At 36.1% G+C, this 18228-nt stretch overlaps 1 protein-coding gene across 2 annotated transcripts; it reads right to left on the reverse strand.

Moving 5' to 3' along the window:
• Positions 1-387: 387 nt before the first annotated feature.
• On the reverse strand, positions 388-17227 carry LOC6046099 (upstream stimulatory factor 1). Of its 2 annotated transcripts, XM_038259792.1 has the most exons (7): positions 16348-17227; positions 15812-15849; positions 15671-15718; positions 13655-13774; positions 13300-13424; positions 3405-3449; positions 388-1463 (listed from the first exon to the last, which is right to left on the reverse strand). In XM_038259792.1, exons 1-7 carry the CDS (start codon positions 16386-16388, stop codon positions 1080-1082), a joined length of 801 nt encoding a protein of 266 aa, XP_038115720.1. In that variant the 5' UTR covers positions 16389-17227; the 3' UTR covers positions 388-1079. The 2 variants fall into 2 exon arrangements, with proteins under 2 accessions (XP_038115720.1, XP_038115721.1); XM_038259793.1 differs by lacking the exon at positions 3405-3449 and having other exon boundaries at positions 16348-17225.
• Between the last annotated feature and the right edge of the window lie 1001 nt (positions 17228-18228).

The raw sequence follows: 18228 nt of genomic DNA on the forward strand, positions 1-18228 counted from the left end.
TGAGATGTGGCCAAATATTGCCACTAACCACCCCAAATACCTCTCCGCGCGCAGCTAAGTGATATTGTACACAAATTTCTATACTTCACACAACTTCGTGAGGGACACAAGATTAAGAGAGTTGCTGTATGCTTTATGTTATCATCATAATAATTGGAGCTGAATGCAGCAGCGTAACTTGCCAACAAAACGTGGCTTTGAAAACTAAATTTGGAAAGCGTCTCCGAAAACTATTCCAGAACAACTTTAACCAACTATCGACCAACGTTCTGACGTCCAAGCAGCAGTTAAAAAAAAACTTTCCCAAACACAAACTAAAATCAACACAACACTACAGACTGGTAGGTTCCTCCATTAGTTATGAACTACGAAAACAAAAGACAAATATTTACAGTTAAAAGCACCTATATTAAACTTAGGCAGGAATTTTGTATCATCGCGAAACAAAAACGGGAGCTGTTCTACAAGAACCGAGAAGGAAGGGGACATCGACGAATAAAGAAGCGCGCCTCATCAAATACATGACAATGTTGGGCAAATTTGGCCAAATCGTGGTGGTGTATTGTGTTGTTCGTTCTGACTATGGTTTTTTTTGGATAGAGTATTCTGTGGGTAGGTTTACACTTAATTCCTCCAATATAGGGGCTCAACAATGTACGTCTAGACGTTTGAATTCGATTTTTTGTGTGATTGAGTGTGTGACACTTCTTCTTCTTCTTCTTCATATGTTTGGCTTTTCCGTTCCTCCGTTCTTGCGGCTCACAACAGTTTCGTTCGTATGTATGTATGTATATGTCTGGTTCGATCCGTGCAATAATAGTTTAACAAATAACGCTTTATGGTAAATTGATCGAATAATCAACTCGGATGATGAATACTTACAACTTACTGATTCCGTTTCTGGCGCGCGGTGGATTGAGTTTGATTCGCGCGCACAACATTCGTTAATGTGTTTTTTTTTTTCTAAGTTACTCACTTTCTTTCTCACTCGTTCCGCTCACACCTCCCTAATACCTATTATACAGTTGCGTGTGTGTAATTTAAACTATGATAACATGGTAATGACTGTTTGACGATGGCTACGACTCGATCTTGACGTTGGTGGCGAGCGCAAACTGCAGCTCCGACTGTAACCGCTTGTTCTCCGTCAGCAGCTGGTTTATGCTCTCCTTGAGCTGCAGATTCTCCAGCAGGATCTGGTCCTTCTCGGCAAGGCACTCGGTGAGTTTGTCGCTGGTGTCCTTCAACCGGGTGATGTACTCGCAGGCCTTGGCCAGGATGCCACCCTTGGAGAGGTTGTCGCCGGTGCCACCGTTCTGCTTGTTTTGCTGCGAGTCCGACGGCGGGCTGTTCATATGCTCCGCCGGGATGATCTTGTTCAGCTCGTGGATCCAGTTGTTGATCTTGTCCCGCCGTCGTCGCTCGATTTCGTTGTGGTTGGCTCGTCGTCGGTCATCTCGTTGCTGAAACAGAAGGAGAGAAAAAAACGGGCTTGTTACTTAAAAACTGAATTTTCAAAAGTTCGAACTCGATTTTCCTAAGCCTGTTTTGAAAAGTTATTTTCACGAAAAACTTTGTTCTATCCAAAATTTCACACGGTTATCCAAACGAGCCAGGTACACGGAGAAAAAAGAGTTCCCAAAATCGTGAACAAGCGTTCATGAAAATGGAAACCACGAACAAAGTGGTCAAATCCCATGGTACGATTTTGAATAATTTTGAGCAACTTTTGTTCTACGAAAACCTTTACTTTTCTGGTTCTATGTTTTTCTTGTTTCATTTTATGTATTTTAATTTGCATTTATCTTCTTTAGTTTATGTTTGTTTTAAGTAGTATTTGGCCTATTCCTCCACCTCCTATCATTACATTCAATTCAATTTTGTGCTTGGTTTTCACATTTTCTGCTATAAAATGGCACCATTATCATCAAAATTGTTTAAAAAATCGTAGAGGCATTTTTACATCAAAGCCCGTCTAAAGGCGGGGTTGGGTTGTAGAGGGTTAAGGTTTAAGGGTCGCTATTGATCGTTCCCGAGAAGTTTGTATGGGGAAAATCGCAAAAATGTATGGAATGCGTCTGATTGGCAAGTATGAGATTCTTATGCAAAATTTTATAACAAACAACTTTGTCCAAGACCGCAAAACGATCCGAGCTAACCCTGACGAATTATTAACGATTTAAAGAAGATGTTGTTGTATGAAAAGATTGTTTTTCACCAACTTTAACGATCTATAACGGCACAGTTACTTATTTTTGCCTAAGGAATCGAGTCAGAAGGTATCCCTCATATCGATATTGTTATTGTCACCCTACTGGTGATCTTTTCCCTTTTGGATTGATTAGTAACGGGAAGGTGGTGTATCGTCACAAGCTGGACCTCATCATTACAATTTAAGGAAGGCGACCTATGGAATCTTAACCTTAACATGTTAAAATTAAGTTAAGAAATAGCCCCTTTACACATTCCAAAAAATGTCAATATAAAATCCATCCAATTTTTGTACAGACTCTTCTTTTGTTTAAAAAGTTTCGTAGTTTTGAATTTACGATTTTGAATAATTTTAATTTTTGAATTTCCAGATATTCACATTTTTACGATTGTTTACAACTTCACCCTTGTACTGAATAATCGAATTTTCACTTTTTTGAATTTAAAAATCTAGAGTAATATTTGAAAAGGCCACATACGCATTTCAACAATTGGAACTGCCGAATTTTTTGATCATTATCTAGTCCACACATTAATTTGTAACTCTAAACCAGTTGAAGAAATAAAAAAATGTCTTTTTCTGATCCGTTTGCACCTAAGTCAAAAACCAAGATTGTTTACTTTTTACTCGTTGGTCTGACAGATTTGGTCTGAAAGCTCTATCATGGACCAAACGAGGGACAGGACACAGCACCCTTTTGGTTTTAAAAATGATCTGTGGAGGCCAGCTGAATTTGTTTTACTTTTCGAGTTCTTTTTTGAAAAATGTTACTTATTATCTTGGACTTGGTTGAAAGACGCTACTTTTGGGTATCAAACGTAAAGGTCATTGCGGAAATTTTAATGTTATAGCAGTTTTAGTGAAAACGTAGATTCTTTTTCTCGTTTTCGTCCTTTTCTCATTTTTTGCGCGAGAGCAATGTTAATGAACTCCTCCCATTTTCGAGTATGTTAGATAAAATTTACCGAGGAATCAGATAAAAATATTTTCAGATTTAGGTTTTTTGGTATAGACACCGTAATTTTAAAGTTTACACGACTTTGTCAAATGTTGGGTAAGATATTTAAACTCGAAACTATTTTTTATTTAGCAATTCGGCCATATTCTGAAGAAAAAAAACTTTAAAATAGTAAATAATTCGCGATTTGTCACCATCAATACTGTCAGATCTTGTTTGTTCTAATTTATTCACCTCTTTCACTCCTCGTTTGTCGTCAGTTTGGTGATGAGTTTTTCCCTGCGAAGAAATACAGAAAAATACTCGAAATTATCATTGGGAAGAGTGTTTTCAATAGTTCTGGTGCACGGACTGGAGGCTCTACGAGGACTAAGAGAATAAAGCACGCGACAACTGAGAGTTTATTTCTCAAAAGAGTCCTCCCATCCAAAAAAAATCAACATCAGAATCTCGAGTTCTTCGATAAGAACCATAAGCCTCTCAATGAGATAAACTATTTAAATGAACAAAAAAACAACTTGTTGGTGTGTGTGTTTAAACTTGAGAGACATTTTCTCTAGGAACGAGCATTATTTTCAGTTAAATTCGACATCTTTTTTTCTCGATAGTTTGTTGTGGGTATAGAATTCTCCAAAGTCACTCTGAGACTGAGTATAATATTGAATATGAATATTATTAATATTCCTCCTCCGCCATCTTTGATTACACTTTCTAGATCACATGGTATAAACAAATCAAGTCTCTCCTTTACTTTAATCTGGTCTTATGAAACTCCCAATTTTATCCAGTTTAACCAAACCGCAGAAAAAGGAAGTAAAAGAGGAAACGTCCGGTTTTAACACCACAAAGTAACCGCATTTCAAAGCCGCCAGCCTGTTGCCACCTGAGCCGGCTTCTTAAGAAGCAGCTTAGCCGCGCGTTATCTTATCACCATTGGATCAATCGACGCGGTGCATACCCCAGGGCCTACTACGACGACGACGACGGTGCCGAGGAGTGGGTTTTGGTAACAACCTTCGATCCTCGACGAGTGGTGTTTACCTTCGTGCATGTGCTCTTTGGGAGACATGCCAGATTGGTGGTGGAGGCATCAGAAAACTATACTACTCCCTTTTTAATGCGCAATTCAGGTCATTCTGATAACTGTGTGAACGATTTCGTCGTTGGCTGCGAGACAGACACTGTTGTTACTGTTGCGCAAAGGAAGCGAGCACTTTGGTGGTTGTTCAAGTGCTTCATAATACCAAGATCTGAAGCTTGGCTTGACTGACGCATACCATACACATTAATCTTATTAGGTACCCCTTTTTGTTACCTGGTCACTTCTAGTCACCTACTAGCATTAGCCAGGTGGGTGCATTTTGAACCGGTGATGGTGATCGGATCGGTTTTGCTATAATCAATGCAGAACGAAATCGATTAGTAATTAATGAATTCTTCCTCCCCACACAGCCCGTGGCGTGTGGCTCTACAAATTTGCTAACGCGATCTAAATCAACGCTTTCCCACTAGAAGCTGTCACACTGGGTGGGTTGCCCAAGCGCAGAACAAGTATAATGTGACGAACGGTGTTGCAAGTACCGACCGAGTATGTCCTCATATAACACTGCGACGACTAGCGCACGGGATGGCCGCAGCGTTTTGCAGCGCGATTAGCAACACAAATTACCGCAAGGTTATCATAATTTTATTAAGTCAATTACATAATTTATTGTTCACGAGCTCGTTCGCTCGCTGAACTCAACTCAACTCAACTGACGGCCAAATCTTCCACGCCACTCAGGTATTCCGACTGCAGCCCAGTCTGGAGCGGCATTTGGTGTGGTTTCTAATGACGTAATGTGACACACTTCACATGTGCAGGGCACGTTGTGAATCCTGCAGGCGTTTGCACAAAACTGAGGTGAAACTCCCCGTCCCTGTGTCGAATCACACCGTTAGTTGATAGTCGAGAGTCAAAAGTCGCGCCAGACCTCGATTAGTCAACCAGCACCATCATGCGCGGAGATATTCAGAATGCAGAACCGATGATGCTGGTGGCGCAAAGCTGTATTATAATAATTGCCCAGTTTGGCGCCGCGAGGAGGAGATTAATTAGACATCCCCGCGCCGCCGCTGATAAGTCGACACCGAAATGCGCTCTGTCATTGCCCTCCGCAAAGTTAGAAGGTTCAGCTTTATTTTGGCCCGGGGCATCATACCAGTTTCGAAACTGACTGACTTCCACTTTCCACTTTTGTTTTTTTCCTAAACGCAATAACGTGAATCGCAAATTAGTCTACATTAGATAATTTAGATTATTTGGCGAATTTTGTGGCAATTAGCAACGTTCATAATTTTCGGTGATCACAAGACGTACCGTCATCTGGGGCGAATCGGGACTACAGTCTGAATAGGGACAGCAGTGTTTAGAGCACTTAAAGGTTTCAAATTTGGAAATGGATGTACACATTTTGTTGGTCTGAGTATGTTCTATCTGAAACCTACCAGAAAAATCAAAATATTGTGCTCTAACATGGTTAAAACTGCTGTCCCAATTCGCCCCATGTGTCCCAGTTCGCCCCACTTGACGGTAGTTTGTGAAAAACTAATATTTTGTTAAATAAGTTTTTCATCATTATTTTTTAATCATAACAATAAAAAATATCAAAATATTGATATTGAATTTAGGATTGTAAAAACCTAATTTGCTAATAAAATGTATGGCAAAATGTAACCAAGAAGGAACTCTACAATCGCAAAAACCAAACAAAAATGCTTCATGGTGATGGAACGTTCTTGAATAAATTCTCGAAATTATCAAATTAACAGTCTCAAAAAACCTTCAGATTTCATGTTTGAAACTTTTCATGTGCAGTGTTGTAAATGTGTGATAGAAAAAACTATCAATTGATGATTCCTGCACCAAAATATCAGAAGGTATAGCGACCGTCACTAAAGCTAGTGTGTTCTCATCTTTTATCTCGTGATACTTGATAATGAGCGTCCAGCATGAGCATTCTCTTTTTATCACTTCTTCTCTTTTCCTCGTTCACGAACACTCGCCGAAGATTCTTTTGTTTTCCGCAATAAAAAACGAGAGATTGCGAACCTACCACGCATTACTTCCCGTTAAACTGCGTCACACGGAATTGTGGAATTGGCAATTCATTTTGCTAAGAATTTTGCGACCGAAAGAAAAGCAGTGAAAGTTGGGAGATGAAATTTCGACGGTTCGATGATAATTGTAGTTGCTGAGAACTGAAAGTTTGATACCTTGTAAAAGTATCTGTTTTTTTGTAACAGGTGTGAATTTACTAAATATTCAGTCGTTTTTTTAATCCTGCAAGAAAATAAAAAATTACCCAAAATACCCGTATTAATTTAATTTTTAAGTATCAGTATCTAGTCTTTCCAGCTATAAATTCTTGAAATAAAATACTGAATTAAATCTAAATTTAAAAAAAAAATGTATATCCAATACATTCATTTACTAATTACATTTATGTTTCAGAAAGAGTCTTATTTTTCTCAAATTCCTAATGAAATCATAATTGAAGCAATTGTAAATGTTCCATGTCGAACTTTAAAAAAAAAATGCTCTCATTAACTCCAAATACGCTTTTAAAAATATGGTATATACATGTTAGAAATACCTAATAATTAAATTTAGTTGAATAGAGAAATAATAATGGAATGAAAAAATTATGCAAAAAATGGGCAGTACAGATTTAAGGTTTTCGTTTGTATGCTATTTTGTGACAAGTCTGCTGTGAAAGATAGGACCTGCTTCTTTTTATTTATTTTTTTTTAAGTTCTGAAGCAGATAAAAAAAGTTTAGACACTTATACTCGATTAACTGAAGACATTAGAAACAGTTCACTAATCTTTTTTATCTAACCAAATCATGATTTTTTTTCGTTGTCTCAATGTTGATAGTCCACTAAACCACACTGAACTGTTTAAGAATTTTTAGATTCAAGATGGCAGCTAAAATGGTGATGATGAATTCCCGGACGCTTCGAAACCCCGACACCTCATCTTGTTTTATAATTTACTTGGATATATGTTTGTATTTTGGATGTCACATCTGTGTAATTTGATGAATTCTGACATCAACTTTCATTTAAAGTTTGTTTGAACGCTGTAGTTAATGCCAAAACAATAAAATAAAAATTTATAAGTTTACCAAAAATGTGAAACATTTCACTGAAACATTTCATAGGCGTCCGAAGCACCGGAAAGGCAAAGCAGAAATTTATGGTTTTGATTTCCTTAAATTCCAGCAAATTTTTATATAAAATGACGATTATTTTGATATTTACAGCTTATTTGAGACCTAAAGAATGCCATTCACTAACAATTCAGTCCAAATTTGTGCGATTCATAAGCAACATCGAGTGTCCGGAATTCGAAGCAATAGTGTCCGGATTTCCAATCAGCTTTAATCGGTGTCCGGGATTCGGAGCACAACAAAATAAAATTATAAAATAATTATTGTTAGAAAAGACATATTTTGCATGCATTCTCTTAAAACTGGCTGTTTATACTATATTCTGATGTTATTTCTACATTGATGTTATTTTCTTACATTTCCAACTTATTACATGATTTTTTGCCAGCTATAAAAAAATGATATGCTACTAAGTGTCCGGATTTCGAATCATGACGTTAATCGAGTCTGGACGTAATAAAAAGCGATTCATTAAATTCTAAAAAACCAAATGCAAAAAAAATCATTTTAATGATTTGCAATGACATGTAATCTAATATATTCTCCACAATTTGCATTTTGAAAAGATTTTTTTGAACATGCTCAAAAAGTATTCTAAACGCAGAGGAATGCATTTTAAATTGATTTAGCTGACTGCACTTGAGTTTGCTTTTAAATTTAAAGTGTTTGTTTGAACAATATTTGTAACAGCCATTTATTCCCAAATATTTTTTTTTATTTTTGAAGGAGGAAACTGGAAAAATAAAAATTAAATCAAATAGACTACAATATTTTCAAGAAAAAAAAAACACTGATCGTAAACATTAGGGTTAGTGAATTTTCACGATTTTGCGGACAGCGTGAAATTTGAAGATTTCCGTGAAATCCCGTGAAATTTATCAGTTTTCTCAAATCAATTCAGTGAAATAACAACATGATAAATATTTCATCCATTAAGACTTTTTACGAAAATTTCATTAGAATTAATTAATTTTAAATTGTTACAATAATTATTGTGAAGTAAATGCTGCGAATACTTAAATGATGTTAACAAAAATTAGTTAAATTAAAACACATATTTTTGGAAGCATCAAGTAATCACAAAGATAGTTTATTAGTTTTTTAAAGGAAATAAGTAAATTTAGAACGATTTTCATTCGCATAACAATTTCATACCTTTTTTATGTGATAGGAATACTTTGAAAAAAAAAAAATCAAGCTTGATTTATTCAAGATTTAATAAGAAGTTTTTTTTTAAATCTTTCACACCTGAAACTCCCAAGCTCGGGAAAAAGGGTGAATTTCTATAAAAAAAATCCCCCTTCATCTCAAGCTTGATAGTTTAGGTCATAGAGTCACATTTTATGAACATTTCAGATTTTTTCGGAGTCTCTTCAATTTTCACAAAATTTGATTATTTGGGTGAATAATTCCCGTGGAAGGTAAAAAAAACACTTTTTTTGTTTGATATTGAATAACATTTTGTATATTTCGTAATAGATTAAATTATTTTTGCCTATTGATTTTTAATTTAGTATTTTGAATAGTCAGCTGATCCATAACCACGAAACATTTTTTTTGTGTAAATTTCACGTTGCGCGAAATTTCCGTGAAATTTTGTGTTTTAAAATTAGGGTCTCCGTGAAATTTGCCATTTCTTCGCGTGAAAAATCACTAAGCCTAGTAAACATGTTTGAATCGTTGACAAATTTACTTTGCTAGGATTCTCGAGTGGTATGCAAACTCTTAATTGTCAATTTAAAATTACTGAAGAACTAATGAAGAAGTTTTCCAAAAAAATCAAAATTATAAAATCTAAATATTTTAATATTTAATTCGACGTTGCACCCCTGTTGCCCCTAATTAAAGCCCTCATGCAGCGGCCGCAGCATCCGCCGCCGTCCGAGAAAGGTAAACCGGCAAAAGCTTGTCGATTATTATGGAAGCACGCGATCGGCACTCCGAGCTTTATACAAAGTGTGTGTAGAGTGCATGCGTTCTGTTCTGTTTTTTTTTTTATAAACCAAGCGTGCGCACCTGAAAAAGGTTGACTCTGTGTAGAAGATTAAGATCATACACACGAGACTTTTGTGCACTGATTGCAGAGACTGTAGTTTTAGACCTCTGACGCACGGTTAAAAATATATAAATTCTGATTTTTTTTATTTTTCATGATTTTCTGAAAAGGTTTTATGTACTTCTAATTTGAAATAATATTTCTAAAGAGTTAAATTAAAACTTTTTTCTGTGCACAAAAAACTGCAACATTTGCTGCACACAATCAAGCGCCCATTCACCAGTGATTGAAGGTGTGTGCGTACAAAAATTCTGAAATGCGCGTCTAATTGATCGATTCGCACGCGGGGTGTGCTATTTTTTATGTTTTGTTCGGAGCCAGGCGAGCCTTGACATCGATTAAGGTAACAACACGAAACGCGCCAACTGCAACCGACAGGGCAATCTCTTTGAGTGGTCGATTAACCACCGCCAAAACTGATTTATTCCTTCACTCAGTATTTTAATCGATTGTTAAGAAAAACTAAAAATGCCCTCAAATTTCGGATCGAAATTACATGTCAAAATATGGAAGGTCCTCATTGTAACGAACAATTACCTGACGACTCTCTTTCATCAAATTTCCGTTGCTTTCTACTCGGTAAACTGCTGGCTCTAGGCAGTCTGTCTCACTCGAAAGTTGAGTCAAAGCCCAAGCCCCAGTGTGTAGGCGTTCAGAGACCCAAATTGTCGGGTCTGTTTGGCGGCCGATTTGCAAATGAAGCGATTAATGTCGTCGAATCGGTTTGGAGACGGTTTGGTTGGATTTTTCATGCAAGCGCTCGCAGCAACAACAAGTCGATTTCTTTTTCTTTGGGCGTATTTTTTTGGAGAATTGTCTCGAAATTGGGAACGAATTTAGCATGGACTTACGGCTTACGGCCAATCGGCGGCAGGCCAGTTCGCATTGAGCGTGACATTGCTCGCGTTTACCCCGAATGATTTATCAATGGGGGAAGTTGTTTTGAAACGGCGACTTACAACAGTTACAGTGAAATAAATGGTTATTCAGTTGAAAAGAAGAAATTTAGACAAAATTCAAATCAAAGGTAAGTTTTTTTTTTTCAAAGGAGCAGTTTGTAAATTTTGTAAATTTTGTAAATTTAGCAAATTTTGCAAATTTTGTAAATTTTGTAAATTTTGTAAATTTTGTAAATTTTGTAAATTTTGTAAATTTTGTAAATTTTGTAAATTTTGTAAATTTTGTAAATTTTGTAAATTTTGTAAATTTTGTAAATTTTGTAAATTTTGTAAATTTTGTAAATTTTGTAAATTTTGTAAATTTTGTAAATTTTGTAAATTTTGTAAATTTTGTAAATTTTGTAAATTTTGTAAATTTTGTAAATTTTGTAAATTTTGTAAATTTTGTAAATTTTGTAAATTTTGTAAATTTTGTAAATTTTGTAAATTTTGTAAATTTTGTAAATTTTGTAAATTTTGTAAATTTTGTAAATTTTGTAAATTTTGTAAATTTTGTAAATTTTGTAAATTTTGTAAATTTTGTAAATTTTGTAAATTTTGTAAATTTTGTAAATTTTGTAAATTTTGTAAATTTTGTAAATTTTGTAAATTTTGTAAATTTTGTAAATTTTGTAAATTTTGTAAATTTTGTAAATTTTGTAAATTTTGTAAATTTTGTAAATTTTGTAAATTTTGTAAATTTTGTAAATTTTGTAAATTTTGTAAATTTTGTAAATTTTGTAAATTTTGTAAATTTTGTAAATTTTGTAAATTTTGTAAATTTTGTAAATTTTGTAAATTTTGTAAATTTTGTAAATTTTGTAAATTTTGTAAATTTTGTAAATTTTGTAAATTTTGTAAATTTTGTAAATTTTGTAAATTTTGTAAATTTTGTAAATTTTGTAAATTTTGTAAATTTTGTAAATTTTGTAAATTTTGTAAATTTTGTAAATTTTGTAAATTTTGTAAATTTTGTAAATTTTGTAAATTTTGTAAATTTTGTAAATTTTGTAAATTTTGTAAATTTTGTAAATTTTGTAAATTTTGTAAATTTTGTAAATTTTGTAAATTTTGTAAATTTTGTAAATTTTGTAAATTTTGTAAATTTTGTAAATTTTGTAAATTTTGTAAATTTTGTAAATTTTGTAAATTTTGTAAATTTTGTAAATTTTGTAAATTTTGTTTCCTCTGGGAGCAACCCTACCATTAAGAACGCCAATTCTCGAGATTGCCTTCAAATTAAACTAACTCTCTTAATTAATAGTCCGCAGTTGTTTCTATTTTGTTTTTTTACCCCTCTCAATACACGGCACTCCATACATCAATGACTGTGGTCAATACTTGTGCAAAACGAAGAGAGAGATAAAAAAAAGTGAACTCAAACATCAGCAAATCGACCGTAAGGTTGAGCCCGCAGCTATAGAAGAGCTTGAAAAAGAAATAAATTCGTCAAGTTCACACAACCTGTTTCCATTCCAGTACGCTCAGCATAACAAACACTGACTGCTGAACCGGTCAGGTCACCGCAGCACTACCAAGTAGCACGGGGAGAGGTCAGGAAGAGGTATGAGGGTACAAACACCACACTCTTGACCGACTCTCTGACTCAGCTCAGCTCAGGTTGAGTTCCATCGAGACAAAGTCGATCAGACAGCAGCGATCAGACTGTGCAGACCGCCACAATTGCGACGACGACGACGAGAGGAGAGTCAGCCACTCTGTCTGATCAGTGTCTATACGGTGTGGCGAGCCTGCCCGCCTGACCCTTCCTCCGTCACCCCAAAAACTGCAGTTCCACACAGGCCAATTGCAGTGTCATTCTGCGCCGGCACCTCGGAATAAGTGCATTTCAACATAATTAATTACCTACTCAGTGATCGCGACAAGAGTCGGAGTCGGATCGCGGCGCGCACGTGTAAGTGTATGGTATTAAGGTGCGCTATCATTTGACGCACCGCGGGGGGTTGGTGGGATGAGGGGGTGGTATTGATCGGGGTCCCTCTTCCGGTCACCCGCACCCCGCATCAGCACCAGTAAGTACTTGAGTGGTGCGTACAGTGCAGGCTGAATGCGTGTCACTCTACAGCTGCGATGATTGTGCTTGGTTAAGGTGCGAAAGGTTACGGCGGCATGACAGGTTAGGGCAGTGTGGGGTGAAATCGAGATTTGTCCAAAGAATTGCCTGAAATTTATTTTTTACAGATTTTCCTTGTTTTGTTGTTATTTTATTATCCAACAATGGTTTTTGTCACCTGCATATTTTGAAGAACGAGTAAAACTTTTTTAGCGTTATTTTGTGTGTGTTTGTGTGCTGGCCGGCAGCGAAATTATTGAAAAGTATAATATGTATCAGACTTGGATTAAGTTGTTAAGAACCATAGAACCTAACTGTTTTTGCTAACTCCAAGAAACTTTATTTAAGACCCTTCAAACTTCAACGTCTCAAAGAGCAACTCAGCACGTCTTGTGCAAACGTCGTACATACGTCCCACAAGGGGGCTGGGGTGGGTTCAATTGATCGTTTACGAAAATGTTCGACTTTCGTCGTGGCCAATCTATGTAACGCATCAGAGTGAAGAAGCTTGTAGCGGCCGTTTGATTGTATTGCCTGGGAACAAATTAATAGACCAAGAACTTTGAGACGTGGGGTCAAGGTTTACACCGAATTCATTTTGCTTCCACGCAAGCATTAGCATTTAACTCTATACACAACTTCGCCACTACTGCATGCCTCTTATCAACGCTCGCCGAGATCTGTCTGGCGTTCTATATGGTTCTCCCTGCCGGACAGAGGAAGCTGAAAATTAGCGGCAATTTCATGCCGATGACTAATTGTTTATTATACTACTGATAATGTGTTGTGACTAGTGTGCCCATACAGCACAGAATAACCCTTCCAGATATCGTTCTTCTTCTTCTTACCTTTCTGTTGAGGTTCGAGTCACTGGGGCAGTCCGCAGGCCGGGGACCAGTTCTGCTGATGTTGACGGAGGGTCGGCGGTCCTGCTTGGCATTGTCATTGTTTTTCTTGATCACAAAGAATGAGCCTGCATGGGTGAAAATAATATTAGTAATCGCTCACCATCGAACAGCTCAGCTCAAAGTCAATCGTTGCCAACACTCGGAATTCGACTAGGTTGTCAAGTTCAGGTCGAGTTTGTGCCATACAAACATGCAAAAACACTCAAATTAACAAAGTGTTTTGCGTGTAGCAACGATTAGCTCTTGCTGAGCAAAAAATCTAGCAAAAAAAATAAAATTAAGAAAAACTCATTACATTGATTAGGATCGTTGCTGGAGTTGGTTAGCGTTGGATAGGAATTAGCTGGTGATCCTGTGATAAAGTTTGGTGAGTCTAAACTATCTGCCACTTGGATTAATCTGAGTGCTAGCATTCCTGTGAGGATAGTAGTTGTTGTTTGAATAGAGAACAGGAAACGAGAGAGAGAGAAAATAAAAATAATTAAAATCAAAACATCTGGTGCTGGTGGTAAAAAAAGTAAATCATTCTTTGTGTGGTACAACGAAAACACTGGATGGTGGCTTAGTAAATGTTGTTGACATATTTTTTTTTACTTTTGCAGGTATTGCAGTAAACGTTTTCATAATCAGTAAGTAATATATCGCCTTTTAACGCTACCCTCCCTTCATTGTGAAAAAAAAAATCAAGTGAAAGTAAACAACATCTCGAGACATCTAGGCTTTTCACACACAAAAAAACGAAAATAACAAAAAGAAAAAAAAAACATTCAACAGTCTTATCATTGGAATAAAGAAAGTGTTGTAAAATTGAATTTTACACTAGTTCACTTGTTTTGCAATCATTAGTTTTTAAAAAAATGTAAGATTCAACAAAAACAAACATTTTAGATAAGAAAACTATTTGCGGTACTGTACAACGAAAATTTTCAAAAATTCAAAAGATTTTTGAATAAACCCAAAAATGCTAAAAATTATTCTTAAGGTAGGGGAATGCATTTTAAATTAATTTCCATTAAAATGATGATGTTTTTGTTCCTGCTTTCCGATCCGATTTTAAAGGGTGGGGGTGACAAAAACCCTTTAAAATATTTGTGCTAGCCTAAATATGCACTGATTTAACTAATTTTGATAATAAGTGAATTTATAAAGTACGTTTACAATTTTTTCCTGGGAAATATTGATTTTTCATCATACCTACGTTTTTAAAAACTTTATTCATTAAAATTTTCGAATCCATGACTTGCAATTTAAATTTTCATATTCTTATTCTTGCCCAGAAGTGAGAAACATAAATTTTCAAAATATGTGTAACTGACCAATAATAAATTATCGTTTTAATTTTGATGAAAATTTACATAAATTTTTGTATTTTTTGCTGCACGGTCTCTAGAAGTTTATCTCATTTTTGTTTATTAAGTGTCATCATTACAGTCACAGCCGACAATATTTTGCATCAGGAATCATAGTACGGTTTCTAGTGAAATTTTTGCATATTTAAAATCACAAAAATTTGCTCAAAATAGTCTGAACTACGAGTATCAATTTAAAAAACCCGGTTTTTTTTTTATTTATGATAAAACAGTTTAACACATTTTCAGGTACAGCCGGATTATGCATTAATTTTTGTATGTATTTTACCTCTCCGCTCAAATTTATCTCATTACTCTTTTCAAAATGTTTCTATTTAAAAAAGATTTAAAAACTATTTTTCAAAAATTTTGACCAATTATGAGCACATCTGGTTGCGAATTGTGATTCAACAGCAATAATTTCACTAGGATCACTGACATCGAACATTATCAAACTTCAACTTTGACCACTATCAATCGGCACTCTCACCCCAAACAATAAGTAAACGTGCTAACAGGTAAACCACAAATATTCGTTCGACCACAGTCAGCAATCACATCTGTCGTCTATTTTCGTTAGTCGGAAATAAACGCAAAAAAAAAGTCGGAACATGCTCGCGGCTTGCATTGTGCAATTTGACACTTGTTCACGGATTCTCAAACTACAGAGTAGATAAAAAGAAAGAAGAACAATTCACAATTTTCTTACGCACGTATTCTCTTTGAGTCGGGGTTTTCTCGTTTTTTTTGTTGCTTTTGTTGCACAGAGTCGAGAAGAATAAAATTATTTCCGTTCACTTGCGCGAATGCATTTTTTGCCTTTTCGAACTACGCAATTTTCATTTCACTTTCGCACAAATTGTTCCTTTTTCACGTCTTTTTGTGATACAAAAAAAAAAGATAAGTTGACTCGGCACACACCACACAAAGAATGGCTTCACAAAAATGATAAAGAATATTACCGTCATTTTTTACAAACTGCAGTTCATCGTCGATATGTGAAAAGTCACCTGCGGGGGAGAGAAAATGGGGAGAGAGAGAGAGGGTGGAAAATTTCTTAGAATAAAGGCGAGTTTTGTGGATTTTTGAATTTTTCAACTCACCTAGCGTATTGTCCTCGGCCATGCTTATCAGGTCGTCACTGTGGACAAAAGAAAGGTGGGAAAACTAGTAGATATTTGGGGATTTTTTTAAATTCTTTTTTGGAGGGACTCTTTTGCGTTGCAAAAAGTGATCGGGGGGAGAAAGGATCTTTAAAATTTTCGCTTTTGTTATATAGTAGGACTGCACTTGGCTGACCCTGTTTCACTTGACATTGTTCACTAGAACGTCAATCTCGTGTCTCGTTTTTCGCTTTCTTATGCAAAAAAAAGACGAAGGGCTTTTATGGCACCTCAGAAAACCACACAGACACACTGTTTAATTTGCACAAATCGTCTTGCAAATCGCTGTGCGATGAGATTTTACGTGTGATTTTTGCAGTGTGGGTGGAATCAAAGGGGGTGGAAGGCAACACAGAGTCAGAGTGCGAGAAGAAAAGAAGGAAAAAAAGTAGCTAATGCTAAATACTATAGAGAGGAAAATTAAGGGGCTAGTCTCCTATAATCAATAATCTGCTGTGTGCTGGTAGCTTAATTACCTTATTTCTAAGCAATCTACATCGTAGTCCAGCTTATTCATCTTGGATAGCGTTGGATGGGTTCCCGGATCCAACGAAATCTATTGTCTCACTAGGGTTTTGCGGAATTAAACTATATAAACACTAAATAACACTTGAGCTCCGTTTCTGTGCAGCGAAATTTCCGTTTTCGCTTCTTGTGTTCTCTTCCTATGCACTAAACTCTCGATCCTTGCGCTTTTCCTTTTTCGCTGGGAGCGTTTTTCCTCCCAAAGTGTCAGATTCGCTCCGATTTACTCCAAAAACTGCTCGCCAACATACACAATCCACCACTGGCGGCACTGTTCTCTTTCTCTCACCACAGTGCTCCTCTCTCTTTTCTTGTTTTTCCCAGCAGTGGCAGCCCCTTAATCAAAACCATACACATTCATACACTGAGCCTCCTCACACAGCAGGCTGGGGTGGATAGAGCAAGAGATGATACCGCGCTGGCAAGCTCAAAACAAACAAGGTCAGAATGACAGACGACCGAGCTCTCGAGAGTCTCCCATAAAACTGGGGTTGCCAGATGAAATGTTTGGCCGAAATGCTGCCGCCGCCCGGTACGTTTCACTGAAAATGTCTTCTTGTCCCACAAAAGCGCGTATCTTATCACACGAAACACACTCGTACGAACGATTTGTGTGTTGAGAAAATTATCACCGATTGATTATAAAATGAACGAAAAAAAAAAATCCGAACCAAAATAGAACAACAACAATAAAACAAAAAAAAAGTACGAAAGAAACAGTGAAAACGAAAAAAACAAATCGACACTAGTCAAAACTCAAGTCGCACACGAAAACCTTTGAGGAGAGACGAAGTGTGCACCGCGACGGTTGTTTCACTACTGACAGTGATAACTGGCCGCAACACTTGTGGGACCCTGCTGCTGCTGGTCTGGCTGTCCCGTCCCGTCTCGATGATGGTCGCTCGTTGCGGCGTCGTCGTCATTCACTCACAGTAGGCTGATCTACACGTTCATTTTGGCCGATTCATTTGACGCCGGTTTTGGTTGTTGACTGGTACTCCGCGGTCGGTAGACATCGTTTGTCAAATTACGCTCCATTACACCGCCGCCGTCAAAACGAATGGCAGATCATGAACTACTTACCGCGGTGCTTTCATTAGTTCGGGTTATTTAATTATCTGCAAATGAGAGAGAGATGTCTTTTATGATTTGTTTTGTGATAAATTATGCCTCGAGATTATAAATGATTATCTTAAGAAAGATTGGTCGTAAATCCCAATCCTAAGTCCTATCATATCCAAAATTGTTACATTTCCTGTGATTAAACACCCTGCGCCTCCGTTTAATATATGAGCTCCATTATTTATCGAGGAGGCGCATGGTGGTTCAACAACCATGGCCTACTTGCATTTTAATCCTTTCAGGCCTGATGGGGCATGTATGACCCAAAAATCAAAATTTTCGAAACTAGCCTATAATTTTCGTATGACATCAATCGTTTCTCATTATTAACCCTCTACTGCTCAATTTTTTTTTCGATTTTTTTTCTATTTTCCCGTGTTTAGGATGTCATTTTGAGCAACTTTTGTTCTACGAAAAACTTTACTTCTCTTGTTTTATGTTTTTCTTCTTTATTTTTTAGTATTTAATTTTTCATTTATCTTGTTTAGTTAATGTTTGTTATTGGTAGTATTTGGCCTATTCTACCACCTCCTATCATTACATTTTGCCTATCTTCTTTCATGTTTTTACAGTCACTTTTTCATTTTTTTTTATAGAATGGCACCATTATTATTTAAATTGTTTGAAAATGTGTAAAAACTTTAAGAGTTCTTCTTTCCAATGCTTTTTAAATGTCAAAAATTGGTTGAAATTGGATTTTTGCGATTTTT

Source organism: Culex quinquefasciatus, chromosome 3 (assembly GCF_015732765.1).
Source record: "Culex quinquefasciatus strain JHB chromosome 3, VPISU_Cqui_1.0_pri_paternal, whole genome shotgun sequence".
In the NCBI taxonomy this organism is placed as follows: Eukaryota; Metazoa; Arthropoda; class Insecta; order Diptera; family Culicidae; genus Culex; species Culex quinquefasciatus.

Excerpts from the sequence above, each read along its gene's own strand:
- LOC6046099 (XM_038259792.1), bottom strand. The coding sequence starts at position 16,388 with ATGAATAAGCTGGACTACGATGTAGATTGCTTAGAAATAAG. Across the intron at positions 15,850-16,347 it reads GTAGATTGCTTAGAAATAAG|TGACGACCTGATAAGCATGG; the intron begins GTAATTAAGCTA and ends TTTTGTCCACAG. Across the intron at positions 3,450-13,299 it reads ACTCGAACCTCAACAGAAAG|GGAAAAACTCATCACCAAAC; the intron begins GTAAGAAGAAGA and ends ATTTCTTCGCAG.